Source organism: Protopterus annectens, chromosome 1.part1 (genome assembly GCF_019279795.1).
Source record: "Protopterus annectens isolate FY-2018-M chromosome 1.part1, PAN1.0, whole genome shotgun sequence".
Lineage (NCBI taxonomy): Eukaryota > Metazoa > Chordata > Ceratodontiformes > Protopteridae > Protopterus > Protopterus annectens.
Window position 1 is genome coordinate 207,396,491 of NC_056726.1, and position 19,811 is coordinate 207,416,301.

The 19,811-nt window shown below is 41.8% G+C and overlaps 1 protein-coding gene across 1 annotated transcript in view; it reads left to right on the forward strand.

The window, feature by feature from the left end:
* The window catches only part of IBTK (inhibitor of Bruton tyrosine kinase), a 1,862,448-nt gene that overhangs the window by 620,545 nt on the left and 1,222,092 nt on the right, over positions 1 to 19,811 (forward strand). Inside the window, exon 10 of the mRNA XM_044074098.1 lies at positions 1,515 to 1,692. Within this exon, the coding sequence (XP_043930033.1) occupies positions 1,515 to 1,692 (178 nt within the window). The remainder of the gene's footprint in view (positions 1 to 1,514; positions 1,693 to 19,811) is intronic.

Below are 19,811 nucleotides of genomic sequence, written 5' to 3' on the forward strand. Positions count from 1 at the left end.
CATCAGCTATTTCAGCAGAATACAGCTTTGATCCACCTGTTTTTCGCACCCTTTGCTCAGGCAGTTCCTCAGAGGAATCAAGAATGTAAAACCCCCAAGGAAACCACCATTACCAGCTTGGGACTTAAACTTTGTGCTAGAAAAGTTGACACTATCACCATTTGAACCAGCAGCAACAGCAGACCTACAACACCTGTCATGGAAAACTGCTTTCCTACTGGCAATTACTTCAGCAAGGAGGGTTTCAGAACTACAGGCCTTAATGGCGGTGCAACCCTTCCTAATCTTCCACCAAGATAGAGTGTCCATGAGGACTAATCCTACATTTATGCCTAAGGTGGTATCCAGAGTGTCTTTAAACCAGGCAATCCACCTACCTACCTTCTTTCCCAACCCACAAAACAGAGGGAAAGAATACTGCATACCTTGGATGTACATAGACAGCTACGCTACTACTTGGACAGAACAAAAGTAGCAGAAAGACTGACCAACTTTTGTAGCCTATGCAACAGGAAGGGAAGGAAAAGCTATTTCCAAACAGACAATCTCCAAATGGATAGGAAATTGCATACGATTCTGTTACTCCTTCCATGGAAAACCAATTCCACAGAACATAAGACCTCATTCTACAAGGGCAACAGCCACTACCACAGCCTTCTTACGAGGAGTGGCAACCAAAGACATTATTGAGGCGGCTACTTGGACCTCCGTGCATACATTTGCCAAGCATTATAATTTGCCTCTATATTCCAGATCCCGAGCAGGGTTTGCCACTGCTGTACTGCAAGGGATCCTAAACACACCATAATCTACTTTTATCCTCCTCCCCTAGTTGGCTATTGTATTCTACCCAGTTGTTATGACTGCAGATGCATCCATGAAGGACATAGTACAGTTTTGTACCTACCATAAATGTAGATGTCCGAACTGGATAGCATCTGCAGTCAGGATTACCCTCCCTCCTTCCCCTCTGTGGTACTCCTAGGGTGTTTACCCTCCTAATAGCTAGCTGGTGGGGGGGGGAGTCTTTTATGGTGTATTTGTTTGTATATATGTACATACATGCTTATTTTTGTGTTTACCTCTATCTTTTTGGAAACATTGGCATCTATCCAAATTTTAGCCTTCAAGAGGGCTACTGGCATCTGGGGCAAGAAACACTGAGGAAAATGGCGTCGGCTGATGCCTTTATACCCGAAGACCATGTCGGGTGAAGTGCGACATCAGCCGAAGCCGGACCCGGACTTTGGAATCCGGCCGACTGAAGGGCTGCCTGACGACAGGACAACCCAGTTGTTATGACTGCAGATGCTATCCAGTTCGGACATCTACATTTATGGTAGGTACAAAACTGTACTTTTCAGTAGTTTCTGAGAATAAACAAGAGGAATGTTTGGGATAATCTGAAATTTCCACATCTGCAATGTTTTTTTCATAGCAATTGTGCAAGGCATCAGTTTAATTTTTAATACAGGCCTTTTTACTGTTATTTATTTATTGATTTGCACTTATAGGTGTTTTGCTGGAGATCCACTACCAGTGCAACTAAGCAGTGCCGATGGGCTTATAGTCATCAGATGTTCATGTCTAACATGACTTTGAATGAAAAAGGAATGATGTTCATAACTCATAATGGAGAAGGATTTACGGGAGTATTATTAGGAGATGGTAAAAAGAATACTGGAAAAAAGGGTAAGCATAAGAATTTGGTACCTTTTCATTTGTTATTTTAGATGTTTGTGTAATTACATATGCATTTATTTTATTATTGTATGTTAATAAATTGTCATATGAAGTTATCTTATTGTATGGTAATAAATTGTGATATGAAGTTATCAGTTGCTGAAAATGATTCTTTTGCCAACCCATCCCTCGTATGAGTCTTTTTTAATCAGCAGTTTGAAGTGACCTGAAGGTACAGCTTATTGATAAGAAAGATAATTAGGAAACCCATTAACGGTGTTGTCTGTGTGAATGTTCACTTCTTTTAGGGTGTCTTCTGTGCCTGTGAAATCTGACATCCTTGATTATGTGTATGTACTAAGAGGTAATATCAGTTTTACTTTATTCCTTCATCAGGAGCAGATCTACCGACTGTACTTCTGACAACAGCATATATGAAGTCAGTGCCTGGTCATATGTATATTTGGTAAATTAACACTGCTGATGTGAGTTTTGATGTGATTCTGCTACACCCTTATCAGGCTCAACTCTGTGCCACTGGAGATCAAGGCAGTAATCACTAGCTTGCCAAAATTTTGGACATACCACTTCAGCCCAGTGGTTTTCAATACAAGCTCGCCAACAGTAACTGTTTTTTTAAAGAGGAACATTTTATTGATTACCGCATTATCACTGTTCCGTACTGAGCAATTCCCATGTATGACATGTTATTTTGACACCAGTTGTTGGTACAACCATTTTTTTAATTATATGTTTGTGTGTTACTAATAAATTAGCTTCATGTCAGCTGTCAGTGGTAATAACTTGCCATTGTTAAACATGCCATTGTCAAACATGTAAATCCAAATATCTTGGCCATTCCATCTAGTCTTAATCTTCAGATTAGTATAGTGGACCATAAAAAATAAACAAGTGAAAAACTTAAATATACAAGTTAACTGTTTAGTTAATTCCTGAGGTTAAATTATAGTGAAGTGACTTTACTTTGTATTAGTCTATTTACATAAAGTACTTTGTTCAATGGTTGTGGTGGTGTAGCGGTTAGCATTGTCACCTCACAGCAAGAGGTTCTCCCGTTCGATTCTCGGCTGGAGCGCCTTCTGTGTGAAGTCTGCATGTCCTCCCCGTGATCGAGTGATGTTAGACATGCAGGTAAGTGCGTGCATGAATGGGTGTGCCTTCTTCGAAGGTTGGGTGTTGGGCTGGCAACTCTGCACCGTAAAAAATCCACTGCCATTCATTAGCAGACCAGAGTTCAGCTGTGGCAACCCTTAACCGGGAAAAGCCAAAAGACATTACTTTACTTTTACATCAAGTACTTTGTTCCATGTCAGTGTTCTCTTCAAGTTCAGTTTCCATTACAGAATCCCGTAAAAGTCAGTTTTCTTTACTAGGTGGGTTGTTTCATTTTCTAATTTTTACTTTTTTCACCAGTATCAGCTTTAAAGATAGCAAAGCTTTTTACCTGTTTAGTACATGTTATTTTACACCACCTCAGCAAGAAGATCTGTATACTGAGGTTAATTTCTCTGTCATACATAAAACAGCAGATTATTCAGTTCATTTCTGAATGCTGGCAGTTCTGTACTTTCTCAAAATATATTCCCCAAGAACGTCGTTCAGAACCATTGCATCTCCAACGTATGGCTATTGTCTGTAGGAACATTTTTCAAGTGTTGTAGGAGTACAGACATATTTGTGCAACTATTTCCATGCAAAAATAAATTTTCTTGATTTTGTTGCATATCTAGGGATCAGAAGTATGTTCATCCATTCGTCATTTGTAATATCTCTGTTTAGTTGTTCACTTCATGCTGTTAAAAACTGTATTGTCTTCTCAAATTTAATATTGCCTGTGATATAAATGAGACCTGCTGGAGAAATAGGTATGTATCCCAGAGACTATCCATCTATGGAACAGGCTCCCCATACATATGAAGCCGAGTTCTTCCCTAACCCAATTCAAGTGCAACTTGGACAATTGGATGAGAAACCAGAAATTCATAACTGGTTTTGCACCTGTGTCTCTAATGGACACTGGTAATCTGTAAATGTTTCATCTCCTAGGCCCATGCTTGCACTTATCAAGGGTATCGGAACTTGTCAGAGATTTGGGATGCATGGCTAGGCTTAAAAAGGCCCTTGTGGTCGTTCGGTTCATAGGTGTTTACTAGGCTATCGTCTTGTATGCTGTATTTAGTAGTCATTTCCAGTTAGTCATTCCTATTCTGGCCTCAATTATAAAATCTGCTATTTTTGATTTATCAAATTTACTATCTAGCCTCTGCATACCTTCCTTCAACTCTTAGTATTAGACCTGTACATGCAGATTGATCTGATTTCAAGAATCCAAAATTTTGAACCAGCTTAATCTCATTTTAATACTTCATCTCCTTTTATAAGCTGATCCCAAAATCTTGGTTCTTTGTTCTTTCTTTTCCTTATTCTTGTTACGTTTTCTTTTGTCTCTTTTTCCTATATACATTATAGCCTATTGGTGGTGGTCTATTTTTCTGAGGCTGAACTACCCTTAAGGTAAATACTTGCTTAATAGTTTTATGTAAATAAGGTTGTACATAATGCTCTTTATATTCCTTTCTTAAATCTGCCAAAATACCCATGTGTGTGATCCTCATTGAACCCTATACCTTTCATATCCTTAGAGTTGGGCATATATTCAGAGTACAATATGAATTAGTAAGCAGCATGGTCTTGTATTGTGCCTTCAAATGTGGAAGTCGCAAGGCATCCATTATGCTTTTTCTCTCTTTTATTTTACTCCAAAAATCTTTTTAATTTCTTTTTTGGTATTTTTCTTTGTGATCTTTCGGTTGATGCATATAGGCCTGGCCTAAATAAAGAACCAACAAGACCAAAACATCTTAATCATTTGTATCGTATTGTCACTGTCAATAAATAATAATTTCCATAGTCTTGTCTCATCTTTATTCTTCCCATGTTTTTTAGCTACTTGGTCCACAACCCATTTCAGCCAAATTCCTAAGAATCTCATCTTGCCGTTGACCCGCATTAATGGGAAATTCTGTACCAAGTCTTGTGCTGGGATATAGTACATTACTGTAGCCTTTTTTTTTTTTTTTTTGCTTCATTTACTTTATATCCTGTTGTACCAGTGAAATATTTCAGTTTATCAAGTATAATTTTTATGTCATATTCTGCTTTGGTACATTGTAGTATTTTGTCATTCACAAAAAGGGCTGCTTTCTCATTAACGGTTATGTATTTTTATACAGTTATATTTCATTGTCTTTTCTCTCTGACCAGTGGCTCTAAATATCAAAGCAAATAGTAATTGTGAAAGTGGGCACCCTGCCTAGCTTCTCTTGTACAACTAAATGCTTAAGACAGCTAGCTCACCACCACACTTCACCCTAGCTTGAGCCCCTGCATTGATATCAGATATCAGTGTTGTTCATGTTTGTGGAAATCCAATACCTCAAACGATCTCTGTAAATTCCCAGTTCACTTTGCCAAAATACTTTTTCAGCCTTCAGACCTGTTAACATTAATATATTGTAATTGTCCAGTGCATCCTTTTGAAGCATAAGGTTGCTGTTAATATTGCCAAATATTTGCTCATTTGCTGTAAACCCACACGGATCCAAGTGTGTTATTCTCAGCAATAACTTTGCCATTCTTTTTGCCAAAATTATCATAAAGACTTTATAGCCATGTTTCAGAATAAAAAAATGGGTCTGACTTCGGAGCAGGAAGGTCTTTCTCCTCCTTTGTTTAAACTAGTACTGCTGCTACTTTTCAAGTTAGTGGCACATTATCACCCATAAAAATCATGTAAAAAAAGTACTAGCCAGACTTGTATAAACTCATGTTCCTTCTTTTTCTGCACTTCTTTTGGAATTACATTACTTTTAATTTACCCTGTACAGTTTCTTATTGCTTCTTTTATTAGATTTTTCTATTTTGATGGTAATGCTGCTTATTCAACATATGTTAACTGTGGAAGTTGCAACTATTTCAAATTTGTTACCATTTCTTGTTTGTTGCTCTAAACTTCCACATCTTGTTTGTATAGTGTACTATAATAATTTACCACTACAGTCATAATTTTCCCTGGGTAGACTCCTGCCCTGCCATTTTCATAATTTCTGATTTTAGTCATTGTGCTGTGTTTAATCTTTTATCGTCTCAACTGTTTTAACACTTATTAAATTATCACTTAAGACATAGACACACATGCGACTATATAAATAGTTTTTCAGTTGCATATATTGTACGTTACATATACTTTTTTCTTTATAGCTGCTGTCATTTACTCAGCATTGCTTAAATTGCTCAGTTCCAGCCTTCCTTGAAACCTCATCCTCCTAATTAACATTATTCTGCACGTATTGCTCCCACAAATTCCATTTATTTATATGTAATTTACTCCTTCCCTTTTCTAAAGATCCTTCTTCCAGTTATTTTGTATTGAACACTTCAAATAGAGTTGGTTTAAACTTTTTGATTTCCAGTTTTTTGCAAATAATTTGTTTGGCAGCTCACAGAATTAAACTTAATATGGCCTTGCTATGTCTAGGCAGCTCAGATCCTGTAGCAAAACAAAGTTAAGTGGTCAGATAGAGACTGAGAAACCAACAAAAACAACAAAATTCCAGAAAATAAGGATTACGGTCACCACGGCTGATGCACAAACTTTAATAAAACTGTTGGCAAACATAATAAAAACAGGTAAGTGCTTTCATGGAAACAGAATTCGTTTTTTCAGACCATTAACAAACTTAAAAAGATCTAGATGTCCTTCAAGGTAGCATCTGCAGTCATAACAAATGGGTTGTCCTGTCGTCAGGCAGCCCTTCGGTCGGCCGGATTCCAAAGTCTGGGTCCGGCTTCGGCTGATGTCGCACTTCACCCGACGTCATCTCTGCTGGTCTTCGGGTATAAAGGCATCAGCCGACGCCATTTTCCCCAGTCTTTCTTGCCGCGTGGCGCCCGAAGCAGAAGCTGTTCGCAAGTGCCGGTCGGTCAGATCCAGAGATTACTACTACCGAATACTACTTCGAAGACTTCTAAAAGCTAAGTACCCCGTTGGGGACTCTTTCTTGCCTCAGCCGATGTCAGAAAAAGTCAATAACTGTTTAACTTGTGGGAAACAAATACCTCATAAAGATTTCCACTCTTACTGTCTGCCTTGCTTAGGCCCAGACCACGACGTAGCAGCCTGTTCGGCCTGTGCTTCCTTCAACCGACGAACGCTTAGGCGTCGGTCGGAGTTTGCTGAGCAGTTTTTCGGCTCAGATTTTGCGTACATTATGCCTTCGGATCCTCCGACTTCCCAAATTGTTAAAAAACGCAAAGAAAAAGACCGACACTCGCGGTCAGCGGTTTCGGCCAAAACCACGGTTAAGCAAGCCGCGAGTGTCTCGGTTTCGGCCGAAACTGAGAATACCGGTCAATCTTCAGCCGAATCCATGACTACTACTGAGGCTCCTGCTACCTTAGTTGAATCGGCCTCAGAAGTTTTGCCTACTACTGTGGTTCCTAGTGATTTATCAGACACCATCCCTTTGGATGTCTCTACCCCAGCACGTGGTGCTGCTAGGCCTCCTGCAGCCATGTCTATTAAGGCCTTTGCCAGGGCTAAAGCAGCCAAAACTGTTAAATCAGTGCCTGTTAAGCCCCCCTCACACAGGCCCACTTCTAGTTCACAAATGCTTACTCTGGCAGAGGATTTAATATCCTTAATTAGGGATCCCAATCTCACCCAGACAGGGCCTCTCAGCCACCAGAAAAGAGATCTAGAGCAGAGCCCCCGAGCCAGTGTCCTCTGATGATTCTATGGATGACTCAGACATTACAGACCAGCCAGAGGCTCCTTTGTCTACATATGAAGATTCTGATGCTGAAGAATCCATTCCATCTGCCTCTCCGCCAGAGGAATTTTCCTTTGGGGAAACCTTACATGCCATGAGAGAACAATTCCAATGGCAGGGACAAGATTTCTCAGATTCAAGAAAAAGGCTTAGGACATTTCTGCACTTACCACAACATAGGCCCTTAGCTATACCTCCAGTACTGCCTGTTGTGGATGATGCATTTAATGATGTTTGCACTGCTCCTGATATTTTACCTCCAGCCCCTGCCAAACCAGATAGATTTTACAGGGTGCCAGACACTCATCACCACCTATACAAGGCCCCACTTGCAGATCCTGAGACTATATCCCAGGGGCCTAAGGCAGTAGCCTCGACCTCAGCAAAAAACCCTACTCCTTCTGAAAGGGAATCCAGGTCCTTAGAGAGATGGGGGGAAAAAGTTTACACCTCTGCTACTCTCTCAGCTAGAGCTTTAAACTGTCAGTTTCATATGATCCAATACCAAGAGTTTATGCTTGATCAGTTAACTAAGAAGCTGTCCTCTGATGACTCCTTAGATAAGAAATATGTTTTAGAAATGGTGAATAACATCCAACAGGTTTGTAACCATTCTTTAAAATGTGGCTATGATGCACTGGAGGCTTCATTTAGATCAGCCATGACTGGCACAGTGATAAGAAGACATGCATGGTTGAAAGAACAGGTCTTACCGGATCATGTTAAAGCAAAGCTGTTAGATGCTCCTATAGATAAGGCCAGTCTGTTTGGTACACCTGCTCAGCAAGTAATGAAGAAAATGGAAGAAAAGGCAAAATCTGTACAAACAGTTGAGGATTTCTTACAGGTTCAGCCCCCAAGGTTTAGCAGGAACTGGCCTGCCAAAAATTGGTCCTTTCCAGACTCCTCAAAATCTCAAAGAGGCAGGAATAGACGCTCTAGAGGCAGAAATCAATCCAGAGGAGGTGCCTACAGAGGACGACAGTGGCAAGGCAATAACCGAAGCACAGACACAACCACTGCCACTACAACAGGACAATCACAGTGACTTGGCTCTAACACCGCCTACCAGGGAGCAAATAGCAGCACCTTTAGGCGGAAAGTTAGCCTTATTTTCAAAAAATTGGCACTGTATCACAAAAGACAAGTGGATTTTGCAAACCATAGACCAAGGCTACAGGTTCCACTTCCACACCTTACCAGTAAAAGAGGAATGCCAAACCTACCTCCAAATCAAAAACAGAAGCTCTAAAGCAGATAGCAGAATTAACAAAGATGAGAGCTGTGGAAAGAGTACCAATAACAGAACAGGGCAAAGGATTCTACTCCAGACTCTTCCTAGTACCAAGAAAAGAGAAGTTGGAGACCTATTCTCGACCTGTCCGTCTTAAACACATACATCATTGTCCTAAAATTCAAAATGCTGACCCTACAGCAACTTCTTCCCATGCTGGGCAAGGAGTGTTGGCTGGTAACTCTAGATCTCAAGGAGGCATACCTGCACGTCCCCATACGACCAAATTGCAGAAGATACCTCAGATTTCTTGCAGGATCAGAGCATTATCAATTCTCAGCATTGCCCTTTGGCTTATGTACTGCGCCCAGAGTATTTACAAAATGCCTGGCATCAGTAATCGCTCACTGCAGGCTACAGGGAATACAAATGTATCCATACCTGGACGACTGCCTGTTACAAGCGGACAACAAAAGCAAGCTGACAACAGATCTACAAAGAGTCATTTGCTTACTACAAGCCCTGGGATACACAGTCAATTTACAAAAGTCAAGACTGATACCATCCCAAACAAGAACATTCTTGGGTGCGGATTTGGACACAGTAAAACAAATGGCATTCCTAACTGCAGAAAAACAAAAACAACTCCCTCTTTACTTCTTGGCATTAACAAAGCAGAACAAACTAACAGCAAGAAAAGTACTGCAGGCCTTGGGCTTCATGGCATCATGCATAATCTTGGTCCCACATGCCAGACTGCATATGAGAAAGCTACAGTGGTACCTAAAGAATTTATGGTCTCAACACAGGCACAGCTTAGAAACCGAAATCCCACTAATCCCATGCCTGAAACAGGAGTTCCTATGGTGGGCTCAAACATGCCAGTCAAACCCAGGCTTACCCTTCCACAACTTTCAAGCAAGCCAAACCATCACAACGGACGCCTCAGACCTAGGCTGGGGGTGCGCACATGTTGGACAAATGCATACAAGGATTGTGGACTCAAGACCAGCTGCACCTGCACATAAACCAAAAAGAAATGCTGGCAGTAAAACTAGCAATACAGAAATTCAGACCATTCCTCAAAGAAGGCCATTTAATGATAAGGACAGACAACACCACAGTCATGTGGTACATCAACAAACAAGGAGGCACTCATTCATACCCCTATGCAGAATGACTCTGGACCTTTGGAATATGGCTCTGAGCTACAACATCCAGTTACAGGCAATGTTTGTGCGGAAAGAAAACACCCTAGCAGACATGTTAAGCAGAACCACCTCGGATGCTCACGAATGGATGCTACACCCGGACATCTTCAAGGCCATCACAAAGAAATGGGGAATGCCACAAATAGACCTATTCGCATCCCCACTCAATCACCAGCTCAAAAAATTCTGCACAAGGACATGCCACCCACTTGCATGGAAGGTGGACTCTCTATCCTTCAGTTGGAAAGGCCTGACAGCATATGCATTTCCACCTCTTCCTTTGATGCACAAGGTACTACTGAAAATCAAAGAGGAACGTCCAAGGATAATCCTGATAGCTCCGAATTGGCCAAGACAACACTGGTACCCATTGCTGAGGAGCATATCTCGGGGGAGAATGTGGTCAATACCCCTGATGCCTTTGATGTTAACTCAGAACAACTACAACATCATGCACCCAAACCTAAAAACATTGCAACTGACTGCCTGGAATATCACATAGCAGCAACTAACCCAGACCTATCCCAAAGGGTTAAAGACATTATCCTTGAAGCCCGCAGACCTTCAACAAGAAGGAACTATGCAGGAAAATGGAAAAGGTTTGTCATTTGGAGTACTGAAAGAGGAAAAGATGTGTCGAACATAGATATTGCTAACATCCTGGAGTACTTGGCAGAGCTTCTACATACAGGCCTGTCTTATTCCTCCATCAAGATACATGCATCAGCTATTTCAGCAGAATACAGCTTCGATCCACCTGTCTTTTCGCATCCTCTACTCAGGCAGTTCCTCAGAGGGATCAAGAATGTAAAACCTCCTAGGAAACCACCATTACCAGCATGGGACTTGAACTTTGTGCTAGAAAAATTGACACTCCCTCCATTTGAACCAGCAGCAACAGCAGATCTTCAACACCTATCATGGAAAACTGCTTTCCTACTGGCAATTACTTCAGCAAGGAGGGTTTCGGAACTACAGGCCTTAATGGCAGTACAACCCTTCCTAATCTTCCATCAAGATAGGGTCTCCATGAGAATTAATCCTACATTTATGCCTAAGGTGGTATCCAGAGTGTCTTTAAACCAGGCAATCCACCTACCTACCTTCTTTCCCAATCCACAGAACAGGGGGGAAAGACTGCTGCATACCTAGGATGTACATAGACAGTTACGCTACTACCTGGACAGAACCAAAGGTAACAGAAAAACTGATCAGCTTTTAGTAGCCTATGCAACAGGAAGGGAAGGAAAAGCAATTTCCAAACAGACAATCTCCAAATGGATAGGAAATTGCATAAGATTCTGTTACTCCTACCATGGAAACCAATTCCACAGAACATAAGACCTCATTCTACAAGGGCTACAGCCACTACCACAGCTTTCTTACGAGGAGTGGCAACCAAGGACATTATTGAGGCGGCTACTTGGACCTCCGTGCATACATTTGCCAAGCATTATAATTTACCTCTAAACTCTAGATCCCGAGCAGGGTTTGCCACTGCTGTACTGCAAGGGATCCTAACTACACCATCATTTTTCTTCCTCCACCCCTAGTTGGCTATGGTATTCTACCCATTTGTTATGACTGCAGATGCTACCTTGAAGGACATAGTACAGTTTTGTACCTACCATAAATGTAGATGTCCGAACAGGATAGCATCTGCAGTCAGGATTACCCACCCCCCTTCCCCTCTGTGGTACTCCTAGGGTATTTACCCTCCTATTAGCTAGTTGGGGGGGGGGGTCTCTTATGGTGTATTTGTTTGTATATATGTACATACATGCTTATTTTTTGTGTTTGCCTTCTACCTTTTGGAAACATTGGCATTTATCCAAAATTTAGCTTTCCAAGAGGGCAACTGGCATCTGGGGCAAGAAACACTGAGGAAAATGGCGTTGGCTGATGCCTTTATACCCGAAGACCAGCAGAGATGACGTCGGGTGAAGTGCGACATCAGCCGAAGCCGGACCCAGACTTTGGAATCCGGCCGACCGAAGGGCTGCCTGACGACAGGACAACCCATTTGTTATGACTGCAGATGCTATCCTGTTCGGACATCTACATTTATGGTAGGTACAAAACTGTACTTTATATTTATAAAAAAAAATGTAAAAAAAAAAAAAAACACCTCCAATTGGAGCAACATATCAATTTAAAAATGTACCGCACTGGGGATCCAAGCAACCAATCCCGGGAACAATGTGACAACTTAAAATGCAACACAGTGGTTGCTTGGATCTCCAGTGGGTTGTATTTTAAATTGTTACATTGCTCCTGGGATTGATTACGTGGATCCCCAATGGGCTGTATTTTTAAATTGCTGCATTGTTCCTATTGGAGGTGTGTTTTTAATTTTTTTGTAAATATAACTAGATCTTGTTATCCACGTCTTCATTATGTCCACTTTTATAAACCATACATTGACTATTTAATTTTTTATTTGAAATGGAAAATGAGAAGGACTTTTGACAGACATAAAATAGCACTGAGTTACATGGATTTACAGTAAACTTTTTGGATCCATTATTGACTATAGATACTGGTAATCAGTGTTTCTATAGAAAATTGTTTTGTAAATTCACCTTTGTCAGTAACTGTTTCCACTACACCAGTATGCAGCCTTCTCTTTTTCTTTCAGCTGCTCCCTTTAAGTATTGCCACAGCAGATCATCTGTTTCCATTTCTTCCTGTCCTCTGCATCTTGCTCTGTCACACCAGCCTTCCTCTTTTCCTCTTTCCTGACAGCTCCATCCTTACCATCGTTCTCCAATATGCCTAGCACCCCTCCTCAGCACATGTCCAAACCAATGCAATCTCACCTCTCTGAATTTATCTCCAAACCGTCCAACCTGAGCTGACCCTCTAATATAATCATTTCTAATCCTGTCCATCTTCATCACACCCAGTGCAAATCATAACATCTTTAACTCTGCCACCTCCAGCTCTGACTCCTGTCTTTTTGTCAGTGCTACCGTCTCCAACCGATATAACATAGCTAGTCTCACTACCATCTTGTAGACGTTCCTTTTCACTCTTATAGAAGTAGTAGTAGTTTGCATCCCAATTTCATGAAGTGGAATAAAGTAAGGTGGCAGTTAATATGTTTCAGTAAGTTAATTAGTAACAATGATAATTTTTTGAATGAAGTTAATATTTTAATTAAATTATTCGAAAATCTGGGATATCCTAGCATGATATTACAGGTTATTGCTGAGGAAGTCATTCAAAAGTGCTTGGACAGGTTTTTGCATATTCTGCTGTATGGCTATAAACCTCAGAATAAAAATATATAAATTCCACAGTTTTTTCAAAACTTGTTTGCACTACCTAAATGCAGAGACGTGGAACAATTCAAAAATATTACATACATGCATGCTTACATACAAATATTTCAAGCATAGGTATTGATGCCCTTCTAGCTTGCCAATATATCAAAACACTTCTTCCTGTAATAAGTGTCTAGGCTGTTCTTAAAAAGATCTAAACTAGTACTTGCTTTAATGTAACTTGGTAGTCTGCTCCATGCATCAGCTGTGCTGTCAGTGAACCTATTAATACACTTCTCATTCCTATAAAATTTTCTACATCGGTTATCTGATGATTCTCTAGTATGTTTTGATAACCCCATACATTCTAGAGGTGGTTGTCTCTAAATTCCTTATATACCTGAATAAAATCTCCTCTTAGATATCTGCAAGAGACACAGTAGAAGTTCAGATATTTTAGTGTTTCATAATAACTTAAATTTTCACATCCATGGATGTCCTTGATATATTTCCTCTGTACTCTTACCAGTTTACTCATGCTTGTTTTCTTGTAGGATTTTCATATTGTTAGTCCATACTCCAGTTTGGGTCTAATGTAAACCACAAAAAATGACTATCATTTTTGACTTCCTAGACTTTATAAATCTTTTTGTACAACATGTAGTTCTATAACTGTCATTAACCAATTGGTTGACATGATTAGAAAAACTTGTAGCTGGATCTACCCATATGCCCAAGTCCTTAAACGCATCTACAGTTTCAATCACTGTGTGCTGTATTAAATATTCACCTTTCAATTTGTCTCCAAAGTCTCATATGCTTAGTTGTTGATTTATTTATCAGCATATTATTCTCCTGTGCCCAAATGGTCAATTTATTTTGCAGACATGCCTTATCTGTAACACATGTAATCAGTTTAGACAATTTCAAGTCCTCTGCATGTAGACTATAAAACACTTCAATTGAAAAATTCAGTTCTGAAAAATACAATCTAAACAAGTAAGGGCCTAGGGCAGCGCCCTATAGGACACCCTGACTGTAACTAAGAATTTCACCTGTCCAGTTGCTGTATGATACTTGCTGTGTGCTGTTTGTAACCCATGAAGTTGTCCGTCTTATCAAGAGTACATCAATACGTAGTTGTACTAATTTTATTGATCAGTGTTTTGTGTATGTCAAATGCTGAAGTTAAATGTATATAAATTACATCACAGCACAATTTTTCATTCATAGCTGCTGTTATGTTGTTATAGGTTCATATGTAGATACTAGGCTATTGGCCCTAGGGCCTATATAAGCCTAACCGAAAGGTACCCTGGCTGTCGCCACCCAAGAAAATTATTTTCCTGTGCCACTGTTGAGCAGCGCCACAGAAATGATCCCCGGGTGTCTCCCATCCAATCATCAAGATTTTTCTTGAAGAGTACTAATGAGGAGCTTTGTTTGATATAGATAGGTAGTTTGTTCCAGAGTATGGGAAGTCTCTGGCACAGGAATCTATCCCTCCAGCATGTTCTGTTTGTTGTGGTGACAAGGTTTAGGTCCCTAGAGCGTGTAGCTCATAGGGATTGGGATTTCTTTAAGTGGAGCATGTCCAAAAGCTCTGGGTTTGACATAGCTTTGTGTGCTAGGCAGAGATCGCCTCTGAATAGGTGATATGTGACGGAGTAAAGCTGCAGTTTTTTTAGATGGTCTCCGTAGGGCATCTGAGGCCGGTAATCCTCTTTTGTGAGGTATTTCTGCAGCCTTTCCAGTTGTTGTAGATGTCTTGTGAAGTACATACCAAAAGGGGCATTGTACTCTCTAATGGGTCTGAGTGACGAGTAGAGGGGAACAATGACCTCTTTTTTTTCCTGGATGAGAAACCTTTTGTGATGAGGTGTGCCACATAGAAGGATTTCCTGACTACTGTGGCGATGTGATTATCAAAGGAGAGACTACTGTCCACCTGTGTCCCAATGTCTCTTATCACACTTTCGGTGTTAAGTAGACTACCGTCTATGTGGTAGTTCATGGGTACAGAGCTTTTACCAAAAGGGATAACCATGCACTTTTTGGCATTCAGCTTGAGGCCATGGCTTTGACACCAGGCATCTGTCTTAGCGAGGCCTTTTTATAGGATGTCCACATCTTTTGGAGTTTTGATTATGGCTCCTAGTTTGCAGTCATCTGCAAACTTCGTTAGCCAAAGACCTTCTGTGTTAGCCTGTACTTCAGAGAAGTAGATACCAAACAGGAGTGGACCCAGGACTGAACCCTGTGGTACTCCACTTGTCACTGGTCTGAAGTTGGATTTGGAGTCTGCTACTTTCACAGAGTGGGTTCTGTCAGTGAGCCAGTTGGCAACCTATCTTGCGACATAGGGAGTTATACCTAGTTTAGTGAGTTTATCTATAATTCCAGAGTGGGGGATGGTGTTGAAAGCCTTGACGAGATCTAGATGGGCTGCATGAACCACCTTACCCTCATCTACGGCTTTGGTGACTGCTTCAAAGAAGTCTATCAGGTTTAGGAGACATGATCTGCCTTTTACAAACCCGAACTGGGTGAGGTCCTGAGTTTGGAGATTACCAATGTCATTGTTTATAAGTTCCATGATGGTACCTTCCATAGCCTTGCAGACCAGGCTCGTCAGGCTAATGGGGCGGTAGTTTTCAGGGTCCGTGGTGGCTCCCCCTTTGTGGAGTGGGATAACCATCACTGTGCGCCATTCATTGGGCACATAGCCTGAGGTGAGGCTATGATTGAACATGGTACTTAGGTGGGGTGCCAGTAGTTCATGTAGAACACAGCCTGGGATGATGTCCTTCAAGGATGCATCTGCAGTCATAACATATGGGTTGTCCTGCCTCAGGCAGCCCTTCGGTCGGCCGGATTCCAAAGTCTGGGTCTGGCCTCGGCTGATGTCGCACTTCACCCGACGTCATAGCTCCTGGGGTATAAAGGCATCAGCCGACGCCATTTTCCTCAGTCTTTCTTGCCGCGCGGTGCCCGAAGCAGAAGCTGTTCGCAAGTGCCGGTCGGTCAGATCTAGAGATTTCAGCTACCGAAGACTTCTAAAAAAGCTAAGTACCCCGTTGGGGACTCTTTCTTGCCTCAGCCGATGTCAGACAAAGTAAATTCTCACTTCCACTTGTATAAGGCCCATGCTGCAGACCCAGAAACCATTTCTCAGGGCCCTAAAGGTGTTGCAGCTGCCTCTGCCAAAAAACCCCTACCCTCTGAAAGAGAATCAAGAGCATTAGAGAGATGGGGTAAAAAGGTTTATACATCTGCTACTCTTTCTGCCAGGGCTTTAAACTGTCAATTTCACATGATACAGTACCAGGAATTTTTGTTAGATCAGCTGAATAAAAAGCTGTCCTCTCCTGAACCTTTAGACCGTAAGTCCCTTCAGGATTTGGTACACAACTCTCAGCAGGTCAGTAATCATTTCTTAAAATGTGGCTATGATGCACTGGAGGCTTCATTTAGATCAGCTATGACTGGAGCAGTGATTCGAAGGCATGCCTGGCTAAAAGAACAATCCTTGCCAGACCATGTTAAGTCTAAACTCCTAGATGCCCTATGGAGAAACAAAGTTTATTTGGCTCCCCTGCACAGGAGGTTCTAAAGAAAGTGGAAGAAAAAGCAAAATCTGTCCAAACAGTCAAGGATTTTCTGCAGGTCCAACCTCCGAGGTTCAGCAGAAATTGGCCTTCAAAGAATTGGTCCTTTCCAGACACCTCCAGAGCACAGAGAGGCAGAAATAGACGCCCAAGAGGCAGAGGTCAATCAAGGAGTGCCTGCAGGGGTCGTCAGTGGCAACCTGCCAACCAGAGAAGTGCCGCCACAGATGCGACTGCAACCACTTCCACAGGACAGACACAATGACTTGGCTCTGATTCCGCCTACCAGGGAACAACTGGAAGCACCCTTGGGCGGAAAGCTAGCTTTATTTTCAAAAAACTGGCATTGCATTACAGGAGACAAATGGACTTTGCAAACAATAGACAAAGGCTACAGGTTTCACTTCCACACTCTACCAAAAAAAGAGGAATGCCAAACCTTCCACCAAGCCAGAAATCAGAGGCTCTAAAACAAATCATCAGCTTACTAAGGATGAGAGCAATAGAAAAGGTACCATCTATGGAACAAGGCCAAGGATTTTACTCCAGACTATTCCTTGTACCAAGAAAAGAAAACCAATGGAGGCCTATTCTCGACTTGTCCGCACTGAACACATATCTCATTGTTCCAAAATTCAAGATGCTGACCCTACAGCAACTTCTTCCCATGTTGGGCAAGGAGTCTTGGCTGGTGACTCTAGATCTCAAGGAGGCATACCTGCACGTCCCTATACGACCAGATTGCAGAAGACACCTCAGATTTCTTGCAGGATCAGAGCATTATCAATTCTCAGCATTGCCCTTTGGCTTATCTACTGTGCCCAGAGTATTCATGAAATGCCTGGCATCAGTAATTGCACATTGCAGGCTTCAGGGAATTCAAATCTACCCATACCTGGACGACTGCCTAATACAAGCGGACAACAAGACAAAAATAATAAAGGATTTGGCCTATGTCATACAACGGCTGCAAGCCTTGGGATACACAGTCAACATACAAAAGTCAAGACTAGTGCCATCCCAAAGGATAACATTTTTGGGTGCAGAACTGGATACAATAACTCAGATGGCTTTTCTCACAGAAGAAAAACAAAAGCAACTACCAGTCTACTTCATGGCATTAACAAGACAAACTCAGCTTACTGCAAGGAAAGTCCTGCAGGCCCTGGGTTACATGGCATCCTGCATAATCTTGATCCCACATGCCAGGCTGCATATGAGAAAATTACAATGGTACCTAAGGAATGTATGGTCTCAACACAGACACAGTCTAGAAGCCCTGATACCAAGCATTCCATGCCTGAAAAAAGAATTCCTGTGGTGGGCTCAGGCCTGCCAGATCAACAGAGGATTGCCTTTCCACAAACCACATCCAAGGCAGACCATCACCACGGACGCCTCAGACCTAGGCTGGGGGGCACACATGGAAGACAAGTGTATCCAAGGCCTATGGTCCCAAGACCAGCTGAATCTACACATAAATCTAAAGGAGATGCTGGCAGTGAAGCATGCAATCGAGGCATTCAAATCATTCCTCCAGCAAGGACACCTGCTGATAAGGACGGACAATACCACAGTCATGTGGTACATCAACAAACAGGGAGGCACACATTCATACCCTCTATGCCGGATGGCAAATGGACCTGTGGAACTTAGGCCTGAATCTCAACATCCAATTGCAGGCCAGATTCGTACCAGGAAAAGAGAATTCACTAGCAGACAGCTTAAGCAGAACTACCACGGATGCTCACGAATGGATGCTGCATCCAGACATCTTCAAAACCATAACAAAGAAATGGGGAATGCCAGAGATAGACCTGTTCGCCTCCCCACTCAACCACCAACTGAAGAAATTCTGCTCAAGAGTATACCACCCACAAGCCTGGAGGGTGGACTCCCTTTCTTTCAGCTGGAAGGCCCTGACAGTATATGCCTTTCCACCTCTCCCATTGATGTACAAAGTTCTACTGAAGATCAGAGAGGAACAGCCAAAGGTAATTCTGATAGCTCCAGACTGGCCAAGGCAGCATTGGTACCGCTACTGAGAAGCATGTCTCGGACGAACTCATGGCCTCTACCTCTATGTCCTTTACTTCTAACGCAGAACAACTACAAGACCCTGCATCCAAACTTAAAAACGCAGCAGCTAACTGCTTGGAAAATTGCATAAAACAAAACCAACCTGTTTTATCTCAGAGGGTTAAGGACATTATCCTGGAGGCTCGCAGACCCTCCACAAGGAAAACATATTCAGCCAAATGGAAGAGATTCCTCATTTGGAGTGCAGCAAAGGGAACAAATGTCACACTGGCAAACCTAGCACACATCCTAGAATACTTAGCAGAACTGTTCCACAATGGCCTGTCCTATTCTTCCATTAAGATTCATGCATCAGCAATTTCAGCAGAGTACAACATGGATCCTCCTGTCTTCTCTCATCCTCTCCTCAGACAATTTTTGAGAGGGATCAAAAATGTAAAACCTCCAAGGAAACCACCTCTGCCTGCATGGGATCTCAATTTTGTACTAGAAAAATTAACACTTCCCCTTTTGAACCAGCAGCAACAGCAGACTTACAGTTCTTATCTTGGAAAACTGCCTTCCTGCTAGCAATCACATCAGCAAGAAGGGTATCCAAGTTACAGGCATTAATGGCAGTGCAGCCTTTCCTTATCTTTCACCAGGATAGAGTGTCTCTGAGAACCAATCCTACTTTTATGCCAAAGGTGGTATCCAGGGTATCCTTGAACCAAGCTATTCATTTACCTACATTCTTCCCTAACCCACAGAACAGGGGGGAAAAACTACTACACACCTTGGATGTACACAGACAACTGCGCTACTATCTGGACAGAGCTAAGGCCAGCAGAAAAACTGACCAGCTTCTGGTAGCATATGCAACAGGAGTGCAAGGAAAAGCAATTTCAAAACAGACAATCTCAAAATGGATAGGAAAT